Source organism: Haliotis rufescens, unplaced genomic scaffold, assembly GCF_023055435.1.
Source record: "Haliotis rufescens isolate VD_foot unplaced genomic scaffold, xgHalRufe1.0.p SCAF_1, whole genome shotgun sequence".
In the NCBI taxonomy this organism is placed as follows: Eukaryota; Metazoa; Mollusca; class Gastropoda; order Lepetellida; family Haliotidae; genus Haliotis; species Haliotis rufescens.
The window spans coordinates 15,810,658-15,833,032 of record NW_025963779.1 but is presented as its reverse complement, the minus strand read 5'-3'; the positions used below and the strand labels follow the sequence as shown (position 1 = coordinate 15,833,032).

Here is a 22,375-nt window from a genome sequence, read left to right as displayed (position 1 = left end):
TGTAATGCAACCCCTGTTATCATACTGCTCCGGCCTGTGGGGAATATGTAAATACCAGGAAGTGTATGCTATCCAGAACAGTGCATGTCGTATATTCCTTGGCGTGTCATTATCTAACGGGATCGGGTGGTCAGGCTCGCTGACTTGGTTTATACATGTCATCGAGCCCAATTGTGTGGATCGATGCTCATGATATTAATCACTGTATTGTCTGGTCCAGACTCGATTATTTACAGACCGCCGCCATATAGCTGGGATATTGCTGAGTGCGGCGTTAAACAACAAACCAAACCTAACCAAATACGTGTAACCTGGGTGTGCGGGGTGACATAGGATGGCTGGACCTTCAGTTGAAACTGTACATGGAAACAGTCCGTCTGTGGTGTAGACTACAGTGTATGCCTGAAGATAAGCTGTATAAAATTCACAGTGGTCGCTGGCACGGGGGAAGTTCTGGGAGAGGAAGGTGCTGATTTTGGATTAATTGACATTTTAACACCTACCTGCGGATCACATTCCTGGGTTTTGAACAATATCTTATCTCAGCTTACCGGTATTGATAAACGGAACTGGTTGCATGGTATTCAGTTAATGCCTAAACTCAGAACTTATAAACTGTTTAAGTCAGAATTGTACACTGAACCCTACACTCAACTACCAGGCCTTCAGAGATCCGTCCGTGCTTCCTTGAGATGTGGCCCCATCAAGTTGGAGAGTGAAACGGGCCGATACAGTAACCACCTGTCCCAGCAAACCAACGTTTTTTGTAACTTTTGTTCAGATGCTGTTGAAGACCATTTCCTACCTCAATGTTCTTATTATAATGATATCCGCCGAAGTGACCGCTATTTAGTGATTGCTCTGACACTTACTTGCTTAACGATGACACCATGGCCCCTTCATTAGGTTCAAAGTGCTTGAAAATGTTCACCCGCAGTCAAACTTTTCTGTCATTCATTACATATTTATTTTATTTATTTATCTATTTTTTTATTTTTTTATTTTTTATGCATTTATTTATTTTATGTAGTTTATTTCATTTACTTGCTCCTTCTCTATGGTGTATATTACGTTTAGTTATGTATATATACTCATATATTATATACCTTATGTGTATGGAATTTTAATGTTTTTACCAAGAATTATTCTTGATTTTACTTCTCTCATAACCCGTTTGGGTGGCGTTTGTAAATGTGTTTTAATGTATCATGCTCCGCAGACTTTTATAATCTGTATGTACAAATGATGAGACAAAAATAAACCTCTTTGTATTGTATTGTATTGTATTGTTAACGCATGATGTCAATCCGTGACATTTGGTTTAGACTCGATTGTTTGCAGACCGCCGTCATGTAGCTGGAATTTATTGCTGAGTGCGGCGTCAAACAACAAGCAAACTCAATCAAAATGGGTATATAAACTGCAAATTTCAATATTCCTATCATCGTAAATAATTTATGTGGTCGTATAAAATACTAACCGAATGCCATGTTCTCAAATTAAAAGAAAATATCCAACTTATGAAATAAATTGATCAGGCAGGACTTTACATGGCATTGCATATTAGTTACCCAGAACCTCCTGAACGTACACTACCTCTTTGTTTGTATGTATTGTCTCCACTGTTTAAATGTTCCGTCACGTGTCAAAAATGACACATACATAGCCTGTGTAATGTGTTCCCACACATAGAGGCGTAACACGACCCATACTAACACGTTCCTGCTACCAAGTGAGTTGACGTGGGTACATGGCATTGTTCTGAGATAATAGCTTCGCAGAGGCCCACGTTGTGTATGTACTAAGTCTTATGAGGATTGGCATTGTCTCGCACAACGCTACCCCAGATTCATGTATGCATTAAACATGGGCGGCGTAACGTATTTCATTTGTGGGAACCAAGGGGTGTAACGTATTTCATCTGTCGGAGCCACTTGTGCGATATCCACCAAGTGTCAATTTCTGATGCCAATGTCGAGGTGGAGGTGAGTTGTATATGTTTTCTAGAAACCAAAGAATATAATTATTTCTATTTCATATTCACATCACGGTTGACAATATTCTTGTATACACGACTGATGTTTTAGATCATATGCGGAATTGATGTTTATAGCATTCCAAACGCTTCTAATTTCACGCGTCTCAATGAAAGAAACAATGGAAAGTTGTATGTGTTTTCTCTTTAGGTAGAACATTAGTCAGACATGCCAGAGAAAGTCTTTATATAATATAGGGATGGCAGCATAGTTAAGATTTGTGAACTTGATAAAAGCATATATATAACTGATGTTCGGCCTATTCTGCTCAGTCTGAGCTTATAGAAGTTCTACCATACTCGTGCTCATGGGTTTCACCAATTGATAATTTTCTTAAAACGTCTATCGGGTAACTTTGTGCTTTACTCTCACACGAGTCTGACGCATATGCATTAATACTATTCAAAGCAGCGTTTAAGCAAATCATTGGTTTAGTCACATTCATATTGTTATTACCACGACAACCCAATGTCACAAGAAGGTTCATTGGAAATACCTGCACATACATCCACGACACAGATCTACTGATGTAAGAATGTACTGTGTATAACGTCACGTAGGATATCTGGCACTCCTTTCATTGCGAAGCTGTTTTTTTTAAACATACAAACGCGAAATATATAAATATATATTGAAGTCTTTTAAAGGTATTTAGAAGTGATAGACATAAGGAAGAGAAAGTATGAATGTCAACTTCTTTATAATGAGGAACACAACGTTTACTTACGCCTTCATCAGTTGAATAAATGCTATGAGGTCACCTGATGAAGGTGTAAGTATATACTCCGAAACGTTGTCTTCCTCATAATAAAGAAGTTACATCCATAAATTCTCCTCCTTATATAAACTGACGTCCAAAAGAAACTTTACCAACCGAAAATATAAATTTCAGACAAAGTATAAATTTTTTTTCGGTGAAGTCTATCTAAAACACATAACCTTAATACAACAATAGTGTATGCAGAAAATGTTAATCGTCTGTTACATGTTTGCGAGATAACACGCGAAAAAGTGAAAAACACGTGCACCACGGACAACTGCAAATGCACGTGCGGGTAAGGGTATAAAACGTTTGCTACGGCAAGTCAGACATCCACAGTGATAAAAAACACACAAAAGAAATGCCACGACTCACAGTCGAACAACGTGAACGAGCCTTGGGTATGGTACAGATGGGAGCCACCCACGCCCATATTGCACGAACCTTCGGTTGCTCCCGTGTTGCCGTTACCAACTTGATGCAACGTTACACACAGACAGGGCGGACCGCTGACAGGCCAAGAACAGGCAGACCCAGGGTGACCACGCCCCATGATGACCGGTACTTGCGTACCTTGCACCTCCGAAATCGCTTCCTGACAGTGACGTCATCGGCGACAAATGCCTTAGATCACAGGGTTAGTCGACAGACTGTGGCCAGGAGACTCAGGGCTCATGGAATCAGGGCTTTTAGACCATACAGAGGACAGCTATTGACAGCGCAACATCGTCGTCTGCGATTGAGATTGGCCCGGACTGTACGACGTTGGCAACGACGTGACTGGCAGAGGGTTGTCTTCACTGGCGAAAGTCGATTCTGTATGTTTAGGGTTGATGGAAGACAACGTGTTTACCGCCGAAGGGGTGAACGAACGGCGGCGTGTTGCGTGCAGGAGGTCGTAACATATGGTGGAGGGAGTGTCATGGTGTGGGGAGGGATCTGTGGGCAGGAGAGGACACCGCTGGTCATCGTTGACGGATACTTGACAGCTCAGCGTTACATGGATAACATTCTTCGTCCAGTTTTCCTACCATTTCTCCAACAGCAGCCATGTGGTGTCATTTATCAGCATGACAACGCTAGAGCCCATACAGCCAGAATTGTCACTAACTTCCTCGCAGCCAACAATGTCAACGTCCTGCCGTGGCCTGCACGCTCACCCGACATGTCCACCATAGAACACCTCTGGGACTTGATGGATCGTCGTGTTCGACAACGACCACACTCTCCAGCCAACCAGCAAGAACTGATCTTTGCCCTCCAAGAAGAATGGCGTCAAATCCCACGTGACCTCATCAGACGACTGACTTTTTCTGTGCGTCGAAGAGTTTTTGCGTGTATTGAGGCATTTAGTGGTCACAAACGCTACTAATGACTTGTCATTGAACGTGAGCGATTGTTTATGTACTCTGCCTCTTGTCCATGATTCTGAAAGCTCGAGTATTGTACCACACCCAACTTTGGGGGGCTCTGACGTCATTCTCGGTCGCGGTATGATTGTCATTTTCAGTGTTGATTATGTTGATATATTGATCTTCTCAATACACTTTACTTCATGCATGTGTGTTTTGTTGTTTATGAGCAAGAGTGATTTCAAACTCTGGTAAAGTTTATTTTGGACTGTACAGGAAGTGAGACGTAAATAAACAACTTCTCTCTTTCCCCCTGCTTGATATGTCTATCTTTGGAAAGTAAAAGCAAATTGCCGGTTCCCCAAAGTTTGTCCTCTGGTTTTGAGAAAGAACGATATTTCATTGTCATTGTCATTGAACGTCATTGATCATAGTACAAGCTGGATGCAAAAAAACATATTGTGGGTCCGCAGATCTGGTGTATCTACCTCTCAGAGATGAAATATGTATGTTTTGAAGCGCTGACTTTCGTCCGGTTGCGCTTAAACAGTTCATGACGACATGAAATGTGTCTCGTACCAAAGTACAACGATTTATATAACTTAAACCCCAAAATAATAATATTCGGCCTTAAATCGTGTTGCCAGTAGTGCACATGTTATTGGTTCATCGGTGTCATACAGATATAGTAATCACTGAAATAGTTTACACGAATCTATAAAACGCGTTATTCGTCCTTGTAGTTTTGTTCATTATTTTTTTTAAAAACGACAAGTGGGAGTTATTTATCGTACAATAAAACACTGCAGGGAGAATAAACCATGAGGGCCTCGGTACGATAAATAACTCCCTCATCGTATATTTCTTATATGAGATATCAACATTATGTAAAGTCTCTTTAAGGATGTTGAGGGCCAAGGGTCTCAATTCTGAACAGCACGCCTTTGACCACTTGAACACTCGTGCCCCTTAACTTCCATTTACGTTAATAAAACAACAGTTCTTAATTCAAACTCCCAGACAGTTAGACGTATTAGTAAGGATTAGACACAGTTCCATATCCTTTAAGGTACAGAGTAGAAAGATCGATCTTCATCGGAATAACCCGCATAAGGCACGGCTCGTTATTAAGTCCTACCCAACACAAATACCTTACTTAAACAGAAATCTAAAACTGTATTATGTTTTCTCATTAATCCTGCTTTCTTTCGCAAGGTAGCGTTAGATCTTAATTTGATTGTTGACATATTCTCAATCACTGATCAGGCCATACTGTAGTTAATATCAACCTGTCGATAAATCAATTACACTCCTCCCGGCATTGAGACGGGTTTACAGCAATGTGCTACCGCTTCTCTCAACGGTCGCCCAGCACAAGGAGATTTATACCGTACCTGAGTGTTCGCGAGGGTCGCACGAGAGCGTTGTATGACGTTCCAGGCCACGGATGAGAGTTCGTAAGCTGTATTAAATTTTCGGGGGTTGCAAGAAAGTCTGTTGTGTGACATAGGATTCAAAGTGAATCTGTATGTCATTGTTTTAATTTATAGTTATTTGTAAGACACTATTTATGTGTTTCTTGAAAGTAAAACATTTAACAATAGGACATTGTTAGATTGTTGTTAGATTTCATTGGATAATGACGTCACTGATTGGAATGTCGATATGGGGACTGGTTTGTATTCAGATTACTGTACAGTGATTAAGACTGACGGAGCAGTGACACTGTAACGGAGGGGATGTTCACTGCAGCAGTTGTAGATGATGAAGGGAACGCTGTAGTCGTTGCTCTGTGGCAGGGATGTGAGAAGTTAGACAGAACGACTTGTACGTCCGTGTCAGGTAGGTGCCGTTCATTTTCATAGTAGGTGAGGTGAGGTGAAATTGGGTTTAACGTCGCGTCCAAGATTATTGCACTTATATAGCGACGTCTATGCACGTGTGTGTGTGTGTGTGTGTTTGTGTGGCTGCTTGTACTAGTCCGGACTGATGCCGATTTATAGTGCTAGCCCACTGAGATATCATGCCGCAGTTTAACATGAATACCCCACTCAGACACAGTATACTGACTCCGAGCCGACCAGTCCTTGCTTTAGCCCCTTAATGCCAAGTGCCAGACAGGGTAACAACAAGTACCATCTTTTAACGTCTTTTGGTATGACGCGGTCGGGGATCGAACCCCGGACCTTCCGCTCTCCGGGCGGACGCTCTACCACTAGACCACGTAGGCGATATTTTCATAGTAGACTTTGTTTGACGTCTATGTTTGATGTTTGACACCGCAATATCCCAGCTATATCCAGGCCTGTACATAATCGAGTCTGAACCACACACACCAGTGATTGTCAGGGTGCGATGACACGCATTCAACCGAGTCATCGAACTTTTCCAGCCGATCCATTTAGCTACGACCAGCATAGATTGCTTAATTGGGACCTTCTCTAACCCGGAATCTCCACGGAAGCACTGTAGACACTTTTTACGAAATGTAATTAATATACCTTGTTATATTGTATTCAAACATGTGTTATTGTCAGCATAATAAACTATATTTTAACTACACTGTACATGCTTGAAAAGTGTCTCGTAATATTGGCTAGGTGCTCATAGTTTTGAAACTGTGAAATTACTATTGATTTATGTGCACGTGGAACTATTATAAACTCTTCTTCTTCTTCTTCTATAACTTAAATCCTCGAATAAACGCCTGTCTTGAATCAATGCCGGGTCGTATTTTAGTGTACGCTTCCCTGAAATTTTGAAGCGTGAAAATACCGTGAATCCTACCAATTACTGTCTGTAGGGGTCCCTGTCGTGTGGATGAGGGTGCGATACAGGACGTGAGAGAAAAAACCAAGGCTTTCATGTAAAAATTAAGTACAAATCCTCTTCTGAGACAAATAGACGCCAGTCTTGAATAAACACCCAGTCTCGGGATCTTCCGCAAAAAATAAACGCCGGTCGTTTGTTCAAGGATTTACATATTACCTAATGCTACTATCTTACTCAATGTTTACATTCCTGAAGTCATTTGGCGATCAGTGTTCACTACTACTATCATGTTGACGACAAGACGTGCGTTATAAGCAAGACAACCGTCTGAATATGGTTTTGGCTATTTCTCTATTACATAATAAATACATTGCACGTGATTCCGTGGCATTTGATCAGCTTCCCAAGCAATGTTTCAGTAAACCGAAACCACACCCACTAACAGACTACTGATTGGCCGATAATAGAATGGGCGGGGTTTATGTTACATTTTTGCACTGAACGATATCACTGTTCTTTTGTGTGTTAATGATCTGGCGAGAAAGCACTTGAAATATCAAAATTTACCGTAGCAATAACGATGTAGTACCGTCTTTCCCGTTGTTCTAGCGTTGTCCTACCGATGTAAGACCCGATGTGCTACCGAATACCACTTTTCTGTCACCTTAGTGTTTACCGACGCGCCGCCGATGTTATACCGATGTACCACCGTTGGCCGGAGCTGGAGCGGAGTGATACCGTTGCGCTGCCGATGTGACGGTGGAGCTCCGGTATTCGGTGGTATTCGGTAGTACTACAGTATCACATCGGTACCAGTATGGTACACACTGAGACCACCGGAGAGCCGCCGATCCATTCCGGGACGCTACCGGTGCTCTACCGACATTAACGAAGCCATACCGGAGTACTGTCGTTGTGCTGTCGTTGTACTGCCGTTGTAGTCCCATTGCTCGCTCCGGCAGCGCAACGGCGGACATGTTTGAGCATGTTAAAAAAATTCTACCGTCGCCTGCCGTTGCCAATTTTTTCGCCGATGATCTGACGATGTCCTGACGATGTACTACCGTTCTTAGCGATATGATACCATTGCGTTGCCGTACTGGTACCGATCCCCGAAAATCGCCAAATTTGTGCTCCGGCATAGCTCCGGCGACCCAAATCGCCTGGGAGTGACAGGCCCTTAACGCAAATAATACTGACGTCAATTCTTAAATGAAATATTTCTTAAGAAAATATTGAGCTACATTGTATATCTTTGGGCAGCAATAATGGAACTTCCTCGAAGAACTCATCGTGATTGAAGCGGGATCATGACTTATTATGTCAGTATTTATCTGTATGTTTTTAGAAGAACACCGGGAGTTGTCGAATCCATACCGCTATCGGAGTATCCTTCATTGCTTTGACACCATTGGTGTTTCAACGCAGATGCGTCTGTTAGTTTGTAATTTGAAAGTCAGGATACATCAACCGTTTAGGTTTATATGGTTGTTATTCCTCCTATATCGACAATCATACGAAATCTAAAAGCAGACTCCATTTTACGATTACGATTATACTATACACCTGTGTTTATGATTCACTAACAATTAATGATGATACCAGATATTCGCACAAAGGAGAACGCATCGTGCCCCACCGATGGCACCCGTAACAAACCCATGCAAAGACAAGTCAAGTATTCCTCTGCACAAACACGGGGACATATGGTACAAGTCAAAACAGGGAATTAAATCGGACATCAAGTTGGTCACTGATGCCTCAAAGTTGGAAATGTTCTTTTGAGGACGGCCAATATTGCCCACGGACGTAGGTATGCGTGGTGGCTTCCTAACTACATTTCATTACACATATACTTTCCTTATCATTCAACAAGTAACAATAAATTCATACGAAGCACACATGCATTGTTGACGTAATATGTAATGACGTCACAGTAGACGACGATGTCTTATCATTGTTATTGTTGACAATTTATCGACACAGTTTCAATAATTCCGTTCGTAAAAGGTCCCGTAAATCGGCCTCATCATGTTCTCTCTGTACTTGAAAAATCAGCATGACACGAGCGCAGTGAACAGAAATTAATGTATCATTATCATTGACATTCTTAACACCATCACTGACACAATCTCCAATGACGGTTATCGCAAGCATCCGTGCCTTGTTCGCAAAATACAAAATAATTTGTGACATATCTTCGTGAAGCTTGAGAATACTTTCAACTGCATACCAGCTAATATATTACGAAAATTGTAGACACGCATGGATCAGTAGTCTAACGCGCCGCAATTCGCAATGTAGAGGTGCGTCCCTTTGGCGTACCAGACACTTATAATTCACCCTTGGTCTATCAACCCTGAAGGGATTCCGGGTTAGAATTGGTCCTCAGCAATTTTATGCTGGTCGTAGGGGTCGACCAGATGGATATATAACTGAAATTCGGTTCGAATCGGCGTTAAACATCAGAAGGTATTATGCAAATGTATATAGTATACCATATTCTGTAAGGGGGGGGGGGGGGGGGGGGGGGGGGGGTCGGGGCCTAGAGGTAAAAGCGTTCGCTCGTCACGCCGAAGACCCGGGTTCGAATCCCGATATGGGTACAACGCCGTGATATTGCTGGAATATTCCTAAAGGCTGCGTGAAACATACTCACTCACTCGTATTATGTAATGGAAAGATTATATTTTATTGTGCAAATGCGTTTACCATATCCTGTAAGTAAACAAACTCTATATATATCTGAAAACGTTTTCTCTCACATCCAAGGGGCTAACGCACGTTTTCCTTGTGCAATTCATATGCAATGAACTTTCCCCCCCCCCTTGGTGTAGTGTTCCCTATAGTTGGTTGTCTGACGTGCGCGGTGGATGAGAAAATACTTCAGAGCACGGAATATGGCATGCTAGATGTTCATGCTTCAACAACGCTTCTCTAGATCTGACAGAAGATTGGAGATTCTATCTGTAGATCACAAAGGTGCTCAGATTATCAAAGGCGTGATAGATAAGGATCGATTTACTTCTTGTGATAATATTACATTACGTACATACATATATTCTTAATAATCTGGAGTGTTCCAGACACATTGTTAGTATCACGTAGATTCGATTTCGTTATCTCGAACCCCGTTATCTCGAAAGTACCGATTTATCGATCTAACTCTCTGGTCTCGACCGCCCCTCTATATAGATACATAAATCATAAATGTACCCACTTATCTAGAATTCGAGAAAAAAAATACATAGCGCTATCTCGAACCTTGAACTCGGTCCCAACTTGGACTTAACTATAGAATTTTGTACTTTATCTCGAAGTTGCCCTTTGCCCACAGATCGATGTATCTTTAAATTCAATTGCAATGGTTATCTTTATTGACAAAAACAACATCGCGAGTAGACATGAGCAAAAAGAGGACGGCACATCAAAAAGTGTTTATCGGGTTGGATTAAAGGAATCAAAGCCGAGTGACGCAATATCCAAGATATGAATTAACAAGCTTGAGGCGATAGTGGCAATTTGTTGTTTTTCACGCGGACAGGCTAAATAATGATTGCGGCTATGCCAAATAAGGTACATGTACATGGTACTTTGATTATTGCCGACGAAATACATTTCATTTTGTCATCGCATAAATGTACAGAGCTCTTTATACCTTGTTTGTGCAATCGTATTGCTATGTATCTATAATACTGTTGCTTGATCTGTCTGGATGTACATGTCTTGTTATCTCGAATGTCCGAATATCTTGAAGTTACAACACGGCCCCGCTAGGTTCGAGATAACGGGCTCGACTGTATAATATATACTTCTTTGAAACATATTCATGAAACAATACCATATAATAAAGACTGAAAACTCCTTGAATGAAAATAAGTCGATATTTTGTTGATATAAGCCATTACAATCCAAACCCAAGATAAATAACATTCGCTACTGTTCAAAATAAACGCCCACCACATCGCGACCGTGACGTGAAAATTACGCGTGGCGGTCGCGATTGTTGGTGCGATTGTTTTGACGAGTAGTGCAAAAATACGTACAACTTGCTGGAAGTGTTACTTAAGGTTTTTTATTAAACACCGGCGTGTTGAAATCATACCACTGTGTTGTGACTTATAGAATGTACAGTACTGTTCAAAACAAATGTCCCCTCAGCCGCGACCGTGGGGCGAAGTGTTCGCGTCCCGGTCGCTGCTGTTCTGATCATACGACACCTGGTGTTTACTTGTAATATATAACGTAACCTTCGTATTTCGGGAGTTGATTATATTGCTTGGCGCCAGACAATTTATAATAAACTATGCTTAGTTTTATTCAAATGCGTTTTGATGGTTAAAAAGACGTCATCTTGACGGATTTGCATATGGAAACCTTTTTCATAATCATAAGAACTCTCCGCTAAAAGTAGAGTCCACTGTGCGATTCTGACTGTATCATAAGCCTGTGTTTATGAATCACTATCAAATAACGATGATACCAGGTGTTTGCGAAAAGGTGAGTGTATCCTGCCCCACCAGTAGCACCCGTAACTTATTTACAGAAATACTGTCATTGCTTCAAATAAAATTAAGTCTTCTAAAGTGATTTGGTCAATTGGGTTTTACGAAGTTTTGAATGAACACTATTTAAGTTGTGTCGGATCGTAACAGCTTAATGTTGGAGGAAAGTGAAAGTAACACAGGTCTTAGATCCAAGAGCACGGTATGGTGTTGACCTAACTAGAGACAATATCAAGGCGAATCTGAGACTCAAACCCGCGACCATTGGATTAAGACGAGCATGTGATACGCACTGCGAATTGCAATGTCTCAGATGACTGGTCCACCTGTGACTCATATTCTGAAATAAGAGAGGCTGAAATGCACAATGGAATTTTTCTCAAATACATATTCACTATTCACAGACAGATAACGCACCAGAACTATTAAGACGTTATTGCAGTATTGAAAAGTAATACATGTCAATAATCTGGAATGAATGAGATTGCTGAAATATCGATTTCAATCAATATTTTCAATAGATAGCATCTACATATTTCTAAAACGAGGTCAAACTGAACCGACAAGATTACATTGTATATATTGTAAGTACTCGAAATCAATACCTATCCAGACCCCCCTCCACGCCCCTCCAACCCCCAACCCCCAACCCCCAACCCCAAACTATGTATCATGCGGGGACGCCCTTTATGGAGTTCATGTGTACGTGATACAACAGGCTGAGTTTTATAGGACTGTATGAAGGACGAGGCCTTGGCCAGATATTGACAGTTGAAGGGTTGACAGTGGTGATAAGATTATTCAGATTAAAGGATCCCGTGACTATCTTAGTGTGGAGGGAGACAGATTATATCAGGGACTAGATTGACAGCACACGGTTAAATGGGGTCCGTGAGGGTCTACATGCGTCGGTGACATTTTGAAGAGGACATGTTTGAGTATTAGCACCGTTGGATAAACCTTGTCGATCTACAGTCATTAATGAAAGAGTTGGGGACTTGAGGACTTAATGCATTTAATGCAGGACGTGTGTCGTGGCATTTGGATGAACATTCCTGTTATGCTAGGCTATAAATTGCATGTTCACGAATGACATGGTTAAGTGCATCGTGATACATGTCAAGGCACAAAACAGCTACAAATTGTAATCGGTATTCATCAACAAGTGTATGCTTCCCAAATGTCAAAATATACACAAAATCATCAACACAAAATCGTAGAACCAATCCAAACACGAATTCATCATTTAATCCTTACCAAATTCAACCTACAAGGAAGGACCAAACGATTGAGGCCACATCCAGCACCAGCACCAGCACCAGCACCAGCACCAGCACCAGCACAACCAGTAATGGTAACGTCAACACCAATACAACCACCAATGGTAACGTCAACACCAATACAACTACCAATGGTAACGTCAACACCAATACAACTACCAATGGTAAAGTCAACACTAATACAACCATCAAAGGTAACGTCAACACCAATACAACCATCAATGGTAACGTCAACACCATTACAACTACCAAATGGTAACGTCAAAACCAATACAACCACAAATGGTAACGTCAACACCAATACAACTACCAATGGTAACGTCAACACCAATACAACTACCAATGGTAAAGTCAACACTAATACAACCACCAATGGTAACGTAAACACCAATACAACCACCAATGGTAACGTCAACACCAATACAACCACCAATGGTTACGACAACACCGATGCAACCATCATGCTAACGTCAACACCAACACAACCACCAATGGTAACGTCAACACCAATACAACCACCAATGGTAACGTCAACACCAACACAACCACAAATGGTAACGTCAACACCAATACAACCACAAATGGTAACGTCAACACCAACACAACCACAAATGGTAACTTCAACACCAATGCAACCGCCAATGGTAACGTCAACACCAAAACAACCATTAACGCTAACGTAAACACCGATACAGCCATCAATGGTAACGTCAACACCGATACAACCATCAATAGTAACGTCAACACTCAAAAAACACCAATGGACGTTAACACCAATACCGCCATAAACATATTCACCTACACATCTTACAATAGTAAAGTTGTGTGTAATTTATACCAACTACACGCACGGACAGTCATGTGCCGGGCCTTTTAAAACGATCTTAGTGCCAAGGTCATTGTAACTTTTACATATTATCATAAACTTAAAGCTAAGGTTTCTTTGTGCACGTGTTCCCTGTGTAACTGCATATAGTATCGCAATTTGCTGAGTAACTGTTTCTCATTCCCAACACGAGTTGCCAATTAGATCATTCACTACTCCACTGAGCTCTGATGCGTTATCGTACCCCCAATGTCACTGATACCCTATCACCGACCTCAGACAATGATACAGGTGTCCGCGGTGTTCGTCTCGACATACCTGGATGGTCGACCAAGTCGGTAATTACATACCCCATTGTTAAGAAGACCTCGACACTGGGGATTACTGTTACTATGAACGTGGGCTACCATACAAACATTGATATCACCGCTGTTGAATAAACAACTGGAGATTGGATCATACTGTTAAAACGGGTTTCTAAATATACTGTGTGGATTTTGTTTCCCTTGCTACATACCTGTGCCTTTCATTAAGGAAATGCTCACTGCAGCTTTATATTAATACGCTGGATTAATGCCTCTGTTATGGGGGTTCGTCATGCGATCGAGTACAGAATGCTACGTTGTAATAACGCTGTCTCTGAATACCTGCTTGCGTTTGTTCCAAGGCATCATGCCGTGAAGACTTGCAGTAACGGTACTGAAATCGGAGCTTACACTCAACTAAACAACCTTGCGGTCATAACTTGTTGATGTTTGGAGTTAATCAATTGTCAGTTACCGTGAGAAGCTGAAGTGGATTTACCGTTTGTTCTTGGTCGTCACGGGGTAACGTTGGACAAGATAGTAAATCGTGGATCGTTTATAACCCTGGATGAACTTTAACGATTTGAACACGTCGACAACCTCGCTTGGGATTGCATATTAGCTTCCTGGGCACTTGGCATGGGTGATAAGATAAGATTATTCTCACGACATGCAAGTTGATAAATTGCGTGTATGGTTGCAATGCGGAATTTGGGATTAATGATTCATATCACGCTGCCTTTTGCAATATAAGCTGGCGTTATTCTTCAGCACCTGTACCCTGTAGGTCACACTGCCTCCAATGTGATCCTTCCGTGGCTCATAGGATGGCTTGCAGACATCGTGTCCACGCGTCCTGAAAGAACACGTGTCGAAGCAGTGCTGCTGTAAATGGACGCCACTGACGTCGAATATTGCGTTGTACGTCGGTCAGCGTTTCACTGAAATTTCGACAGCATCCCTTAGGTTGTACATATCCACCTTGGCAATTCATTCATTAATCCTTACCATTCAGGCTGTGATGTGCTGTCAGCGACTCTCAAGACACAGATTTGGTGATAGGCGATACGTAACGTTCAATAACAGGAAATTGTAACATTTTCTTGATAGCGTCGTATGAATCAGACTTCATGACCTGCAGTCAATAACTGCCGTGATTCAAAGGAGGCCGGAAGAATTAATGTCTGAAGAACTGGGATTAAGAGTTTAGTGTAGTTTGTATTGGTTATATTGACTCCAGTGGACCTGTGATTTGAATGCTAATCTGCGACTTATATTCGACTTTAGCTCGACTTCACGTGGTGAACACATTGATGTCTTTGATCAGTTGCTGGATGATGCTTTAGGATATTTATTATTCCGGAAGGAATATGAAGGAATACGAATCATGAAGAGGTTTATAAGTTTGGCTTGCTATTTCTGTGGTCCAAACAAAAGCCTGGAACTTTTGGGCTTAATCCAAATATCAAATTTCCAACCAAACCGACTTTAGCCTGTCGTGATGACAGATTTGTGTCAACCTCGAAGGCAACTCGGCCTTGACGTGTTCAGCAGGGGCTATCAATTAATCTAACCAATAAACTCATTCCCGTGGATTTATACTTCGATTAAAGGATATCGGTGAACATTAAAGACCATCGACACAGACTGCCCCCTCAGCCAACAATGTCCCTCCTGCCTGACCCCCCGGGGATCATGAATGTGGATGATCTGATTCACATGATCAACTATCAGTTCCCCCAGAAGGTAGGTCAAAGATTAATTATGTGTGTTTATTGCAGTTGTTCCTTATGCCGACCACGACCCGCTACCCCCGGGCACCGCCGGTCCCCCTCGACCTGGGGGATATAAAGAAGACTCAGAGGAGGGTGGCTGCTTTGCTGAGTGGGGCCACTCCAAGGGGTGGAATAGGGGCTGCAGTGAGTTGAAATTAAGTTGTGGCCAGAGATGCTTGCAATAATTGTGACGCAGATCCCCATACACTTGGACGTGACACCAGGTCCCCATACACTTGGACGTGACACCAGGTCCCCATACACTTGGACGTGACTCCAGGTCCCTAGATACATGGACCTGACTCCAGGTCCCCATACACTTGGACGTGACTCCAGGTCCCCATACACATGGACGTGACTCCAGGTCCCCATACACTTGGACGGGACTCCAGGTCCCCATACACATGGACGTGACTCCAGGTCCCCATACACTTGGACGGGACTCCAGGTCCCCATACACATGGACGTGACTCCAGGTCCCCATACACTTGGACGTGACACCAGGTCCCCATACACTTGGACATGACTCCAGGTCCCCATACACTTGGACGTGACTCCAGGTCCCTAGATACATGGACGTGACTCCAGGTCCCCATACACTTGGACGTAACACCCAGATGCTTGTACGTGACTCCAGGTCTCAATACACTTGGACGTGACTCCAGGTCCCAATACACTTGTACGTGACACCAGGTCCCAATACACTTGAACGTGACTCCAGATCCCAATACACTTGGACGTGACTCCAGGTCCCCATACACTTGGACGTGACACCAGATCCCCATACACTTGGACGTGACTCCAGGTCCCTAGATACTTGGCAGTGACTCCAGGTCCCTAGATACTTGGCAGTGACTCCAGGTCCCCAGATACATGGACCTGACTCCAGGTCCCCATACACTTGGACTTGACTCCAGGTCCCCATACACTTGGACTTGACTCCGGGTCCCCATACACTTGGACGTGACTCCAGGTCCCTAGATACTTGGCAGTGACTCCAGGTCCCTAGATACTTGGCAGTGACTCCAGGTCCCCAGATACATGGACCTGACTCCAGGTCCCCATACACTTGGACTTTACTCCAGGTCCCCATACACTTGGACTTGACTCCAGGTCCCCATACACTTGGACGTGACACCAGGTCCCCATACACTTGGACGTGACTCCAGGTCCCCATACACATGGACGTGACTCCAGGTCCCAATACACTTGGGCGTGACCCCAGGTCCAAATACACTTGGACGTGACGCAGGTCCCCATACACTTGGACGTGACACCAGGTCCCCATACACTTGGACTTGACTCCAGCTCCCCATACACTTGTACGTGACTCCAGGTCTCAATACACTTGGACTTGACTCCAGGTCCCAATACACTTGGACGTGAGTCCAGGTCCCCATACACTTGGACATGGCATCAGGTCCCCATACACATGGACGTGACTCCAGGTCCCCATACACATGGACGTGACTCCAGGTCCCCATACACTTGGACGTGACTCCAGGTCTCAATACACTTGGACTTGACTCCAGGTCCCAATACACTTGGACGTGACTCCAGGTCCCCATACACTTGGACATGGCATCAGGTCCCCATACACTTGGACGTGACTCCAGGTCCCCATACACATGGACGTGACTCCAGGTCCCCATACACTTGGACGTGACTCCAGGTCCCCATACACTTGGTGTGACTCCAGATCCCCATACACTTGGTGTGACTCCAGGTCCCCATACACTTGGACGTGACTCCAGGTCCCCATACACTTGGACTTGACTCCGGGTCCCCATACACTTGGACTTGACTCCAGGTCTCAATACACTTGGACTTGACTCCAGGTCCCAATACACTTGGACGTGAGTCCAGGTCCCCATACACTTGGACATGACACCAGGTCCCCATACACTTGGTGTGACTCCAGGTCCCCATACACTTGTACGTGACACCAGGTCCCATACACATGGACGTGACACCAGGTCCCCATACACTTGGTGTGACTCCAGGTCCCCATACACATGGACGTGACACCAGGTCCCCATACACTTGGTGTGACTCCAGGTCCCCATACACTTGTACGTGACACCAGGTCCCCATACACTTGGTGTGACACCAGGTCCCCATACACTTGGACATGACACCAGGTCCCCATACACTTGGTGTGACTCCAGGTCCCCATACACTTGGACGTGACACCAGGTCCCCATACACTTGTACGTGACACCAGGTCCCCATACACTTGGACATGACACCAGGTCCCCATACACTTGGTGTGACTCCAGGTCCCCATACACTTGGACGTGACACCAGGTCCCCATACACTTGTACGTGACACCAGGTCCCCATACACTTGTACGTGACTCCAGGTCCCCATACACTTGGACGTGACTCCAGGTCCCCATACACTTGTACGTGACACCAGGTCCCCATACACTTGTACGTGACACCAGGTCGCCATACACTTGGTGTGACTCCAGGTCCCCATACACTTGGTGTGACACCAGGTCCCCATACACTTGGACGTGACTCCAGGTCCCCATACACTTGGACATGGCAACAGGTCCCCATACACTTGGACGTGACACAATATGCCATGATAAAATATGATTGTCTTAAAACGCGAAAAAGTGTTGATTGGATGGTGAGAATGCTACCGTGGTCACTGATGACTCAATGATCAAGGTATTCGTAATTCCGTGTGCAGAGTTGCATCCCTTGGCATGCAAGGATCCAAGTTTCGTTTGTCCGAATCACAGGTTTATCCCGGGTATGATCCTGGATCCCCGTGTTCGTGGGTTATCAAACGTGTGGTAAACGTCAACGCCTCGCGATGATATAAATGCAATACTAATTAAAACACTACTCACTAAATCACTCACTCAGTATTCTATTGTATGAAACTCAAATGCGAACATCCATCGTTACCACTATTTTCCCATGTCCATATTTACAACACAGGAAGAAATCAATTGTACTACAAAACCTGCAGTATAATATTAAAAACATTCTGCCATGTCATATTTCCACGAGGATATGTATCCCTGATAAATGTTACTTGACACTGGGTATTACATTGGCATGAATTAGCACTGACATGATACATGCCCTGTATATCACGTCCTGAACCTACAGTGGACAATTAACATGTCGTTTAATATGAAATCATTTAAAGGGCAAGTTCACACGGAAATGAACCTATTTTTCTTGTACTTTTTCCACATTAAAAGTGTTAACCTAGAAGTGTCATAGACAAAAATATAAAAATATCACAATTAATTAACATATTTTTCGCATTAAAACGATTTATATTTTTCACATTTACCAAGTGTTCTATTTCCACAACAAAAACACCATGGCTTATGCCCCTTGCAATATGACGTCATTGGTGCCAATTGATAAACATTATGACGTCATCATGCTTTGTTAGAGCCGCTTCACGTGGTGTAGGTCCAGGTGTGTGATTCTAGCGTCTCAGATGCCAGCCAGCATAGTGTTATGCTGAGTCACCACTACGCCGGAGTGTGTGGTAGGCCATGTTGTTTTACCGCAAACTGGTACTTGATATCTTCTGCGTTGAGAATAGACAGGGGCCCAGTTGAATTGGCACCAATTACGTCATAATCTAAGGGGGATAACTCAGGCCTGTTTAGCTCGAAAAACGAAGGCCTCATAACGGCATATCATATTCACATTATTGTGAGCTTCCTACGTTCACTGTGAAAAAAATGAGTGTATATTTTCAAACACAGACACAAAAATGACAAGTTGTGATTGAACTGAAACTCTCTGACTGGTTGTGCTATTAAGAATACAAAAGGAAAAAAAGGAAAACTATTATGTAAATTATTTTAAGAGTATTAACGATTATGAATTGTATCAAAATTCTGCTTTAGGAGACCTGATATTTGAGTACATTTTTAGATAAGATTTACTCATATACGTGCTATACTAGTATTACATAGTGTTCCTACGAGCTCTTCTTGTATACACTCACCCGTGAAGATCCGGGGTAGAATAAGTTTTCAGCAACCCATGCTTGCTGTAAAAGGTGACTATGCTTGTCATGAGAGGCGACTAACGGGATCGGGGGTCAGACTCGCTAACTTGGTTAATGCGTGTCAACGTATCCCAATGGCGTGGATCGATGCTCATGATGTCAATCACTTGATTGTGTGGTCAAGACTCGATTATTCACAGACAGCCGTCATATAGCTGAGGCGTTAAACAACAAATAAACAAACAAATCTTGTATTCAAGACAGACCGCCTCCGTGGTCCAGTGGATGGGGCGTCATGTCGATGGTTCGATGCCTGGCCGCGTCATACCAAAAGACGTTAAACGAATGTACTTGTTACCGTGCCTGGCACTTGGCATTAAGGAGGTAAAACAAGGACTGGTCGGCTCGGAGTTAACTGTGTCTCAAAGGGGTATCCGTGTTGAACTGCGGCATGCTAGCTCAGTGGGCATTAGTCCTGACTAGTGCAAGCAGACACGCAATATATGTGCAATAAATTTGAACGCGACGACGTTAAACCCATTTCACCTCACTTGTATCCATGGCTATAAGTAACAAGGGCATGGCCTCAATGAGTCAATTGGACGATGAAGTCCGAAGGATTGCTGTTTCCATGCTTTATTTACAATAATTTATTTTTGACAACAGTTGGTATTGAAATCGGTGGATATCCTGGTCAAAATAAAAATTATCTCTGGACGGGTTATACTGCATTTTTACTGTTGAAAGAGATTAAATGAAATCGAAAGAACGTTTGCATTTATTAAATTCTCTTTCAGGTTCATCGCAAGCATATACCTCACAGCTTTTGCTATGTATGCAGTCGACTGGGTCCCGATGGCCGATATATGGGTAATCCCTACAGGTACCTGTTTGGAAAGGGGTACCTCCAGCGTTGTGAGCACTCGCCTCCGGCCCCCCACCCCACAATGTTGGCTTTCTCCCCTCCAAACACACCCGCGTCCGAAGACGGGAGGTTCTTTGATACGGCCGTCCTCAACAAGGATACGTTGCCTAGAGGAAACAAGAACAGGTTTCAGCTTCCTCCGATGTTCGAAAAAGATAAACAGATACATGGAGAAGATGGAAGGTTTCTTCCTCTTGTCAGCGAAAATACGTTCCTCACTACAAATCCTCCGGTGTCCAAAGAAAGGAAGAGGGCAGCGGAGGGGAGACTGAGCCTTCCGTCCTTGACAAATGAGAAGAGATCGATGATTGGTCGGAATGGTGAACTTGGTGGTAGGTCAAGGTCATTGTCCCAAGATGGCAGCGGAGTGTTGAATCGAAACGGTTCGTATACCTTAGGAGATGGTAACCATTACGATAGACGAGGAAGTGATACAAAAAGTAGAAATGGGGATGAAAGAAGGAAAAAGAAACCCAAAGAAGCATTCACACATCCTTCTGGTATCGAACTCTGGGGAGAGGAAGACCAAATGACTGGGGGAACCATCAAATACAAACACGGGAAGAAAGACGACTGGGCCAAATATGCAGGTCAGTCCAGTCCATTCAAAGAAAATATACGAGAAAATTCTAACTCCAGAGATCTTTCGTTTGAGTTTCATCGCAGAGGAACATTCAGCCTCTCCCCACCAGGACCACTTTCCATATCAAGGGAGACCACTCTGACGACTCCGGACTCGTTTCTGTTTTTAAGGATAAATTCAGCTAATTGGTGCGAGTGTCCCGATGTTGATACTGCGTTGCTAAGGTGTAAGGAGTGTTTCCAGACGGGAGGACATGAAAAATGGTGTGTGTCTAAAATGGGACTGTGCCCCCAGTGTGGCAAACCTGTTAGACGGAAGCATGCCCATGGTCGTCTCGATCGACATAGGACCAACACGCCTTTACCATCACCAGATAAAACAGCCACAGATCTATCCAGTACTTCCCACAACAGGCGAGAGTGTTCCAGCAAGCGGAAGGATGGCGACCACAAAGTCCGATTCAGCGAACAGAACACTTTTGTGAAGGAGAATAAAAAGGACCAGGGCGGAATTCTTAAGCACGACACAGATGTTAAGACGCTAAGTTACAGGGAGAAATTGGAAATAACTATGAAAACGAAACAGAGGAATAAACATAATCCTGCCTTACCAAAAGTCGACCCAAACGTCCACAAACAGGCTTACATGTTGGCACTTGCTGACGCAAGGATAAAGAAAATGAAGAGAGACCCTTGGGCGTTGGAGAACTCGAACAAGCGGCCTTATTTTTCTTATTTCCCTCTATACAAACACCCAGGGTATAAACCACCACAAAACCTACAGTTGGGCATTCGGAAAGAGGATGAGTCGAAAAAAGTGAAAATAAAAAAGGGCATGAAACACATCCTTGGCGACATCAAGCTGTCGGACTACTACCCACCGACAGGAAGCAAGGGGGTCAGGGAACAGGGGGTAAAGGGGGAGGGGGTCATAGAGGAGGGGGATGCGGAGAGCACCAGGCAACTGTGATGACATACTTATATCGCAGATGACCATAAATGAAGGCTAAGATTGGTTCATGGCCGCGTTCTTGTTGGCATCTTGAATCGTGTGAACTGAATATTAATTGTTTAATTCAATACAGCATTATGGGAAGAAGCTGATCGAAGAATAGATTTTATGGGTATCATGTTGAGAACTTGTCTCATTGTTGCCAAGGCAAGCAGGATATATTTAAAAGATTGACAATTTAAAATAACGTACAATTTAAAGTTTCTCCGGTTACCATCTGACAGTTTGATTTTAAGTTAAACATTGTTTTG

General features: G+C 43.3%; 1 protein-coding gene across 1 annotated transcript; it reads left to right on the top strand.

Moving 5' to 3' along the window:
* The first annotated feature begins 1,816 nt into the window (after window positions 1–1,816).
* Window positions 1,817–22,082, top strand: LOC124146900. Its single transcript, XM_048381566.1, has 3 exons — window positions 1,817–1,985; window positions 15,618–15,755; window positions 20,403–22,082. Exons 2-3 carry the CDS (start codon window positions 15,627–15,629, stop codon window positions 22,080–22,082), a joined length of 1,809 nt encoding a protein of 602 aa, XP_048237523.1. The 5' UTR covers window positions 1,817–1,985; window positions 15,618–15,626.
* Window positions 22,083–22,375: the final 293 nt, after the last annotated feature.

Excerpts from the sequence above, each read along its gene's own strand:
- LOC124146900 (XM_048381566.1), top strand. The coding sequence starts at position 15,627 with ATGCCGACCACGACCCGCTACCCCCGGGCACCGCCGGTCCCCCTCGAC. Across the intron at positions 15,756-20,402 it reads GGGGTGGAATAGGGGCTGCA|GTTCATCGCAAGCATATACC; the intron begins GTGAGTTGAAAT and ends ATTCTCTTTCAG.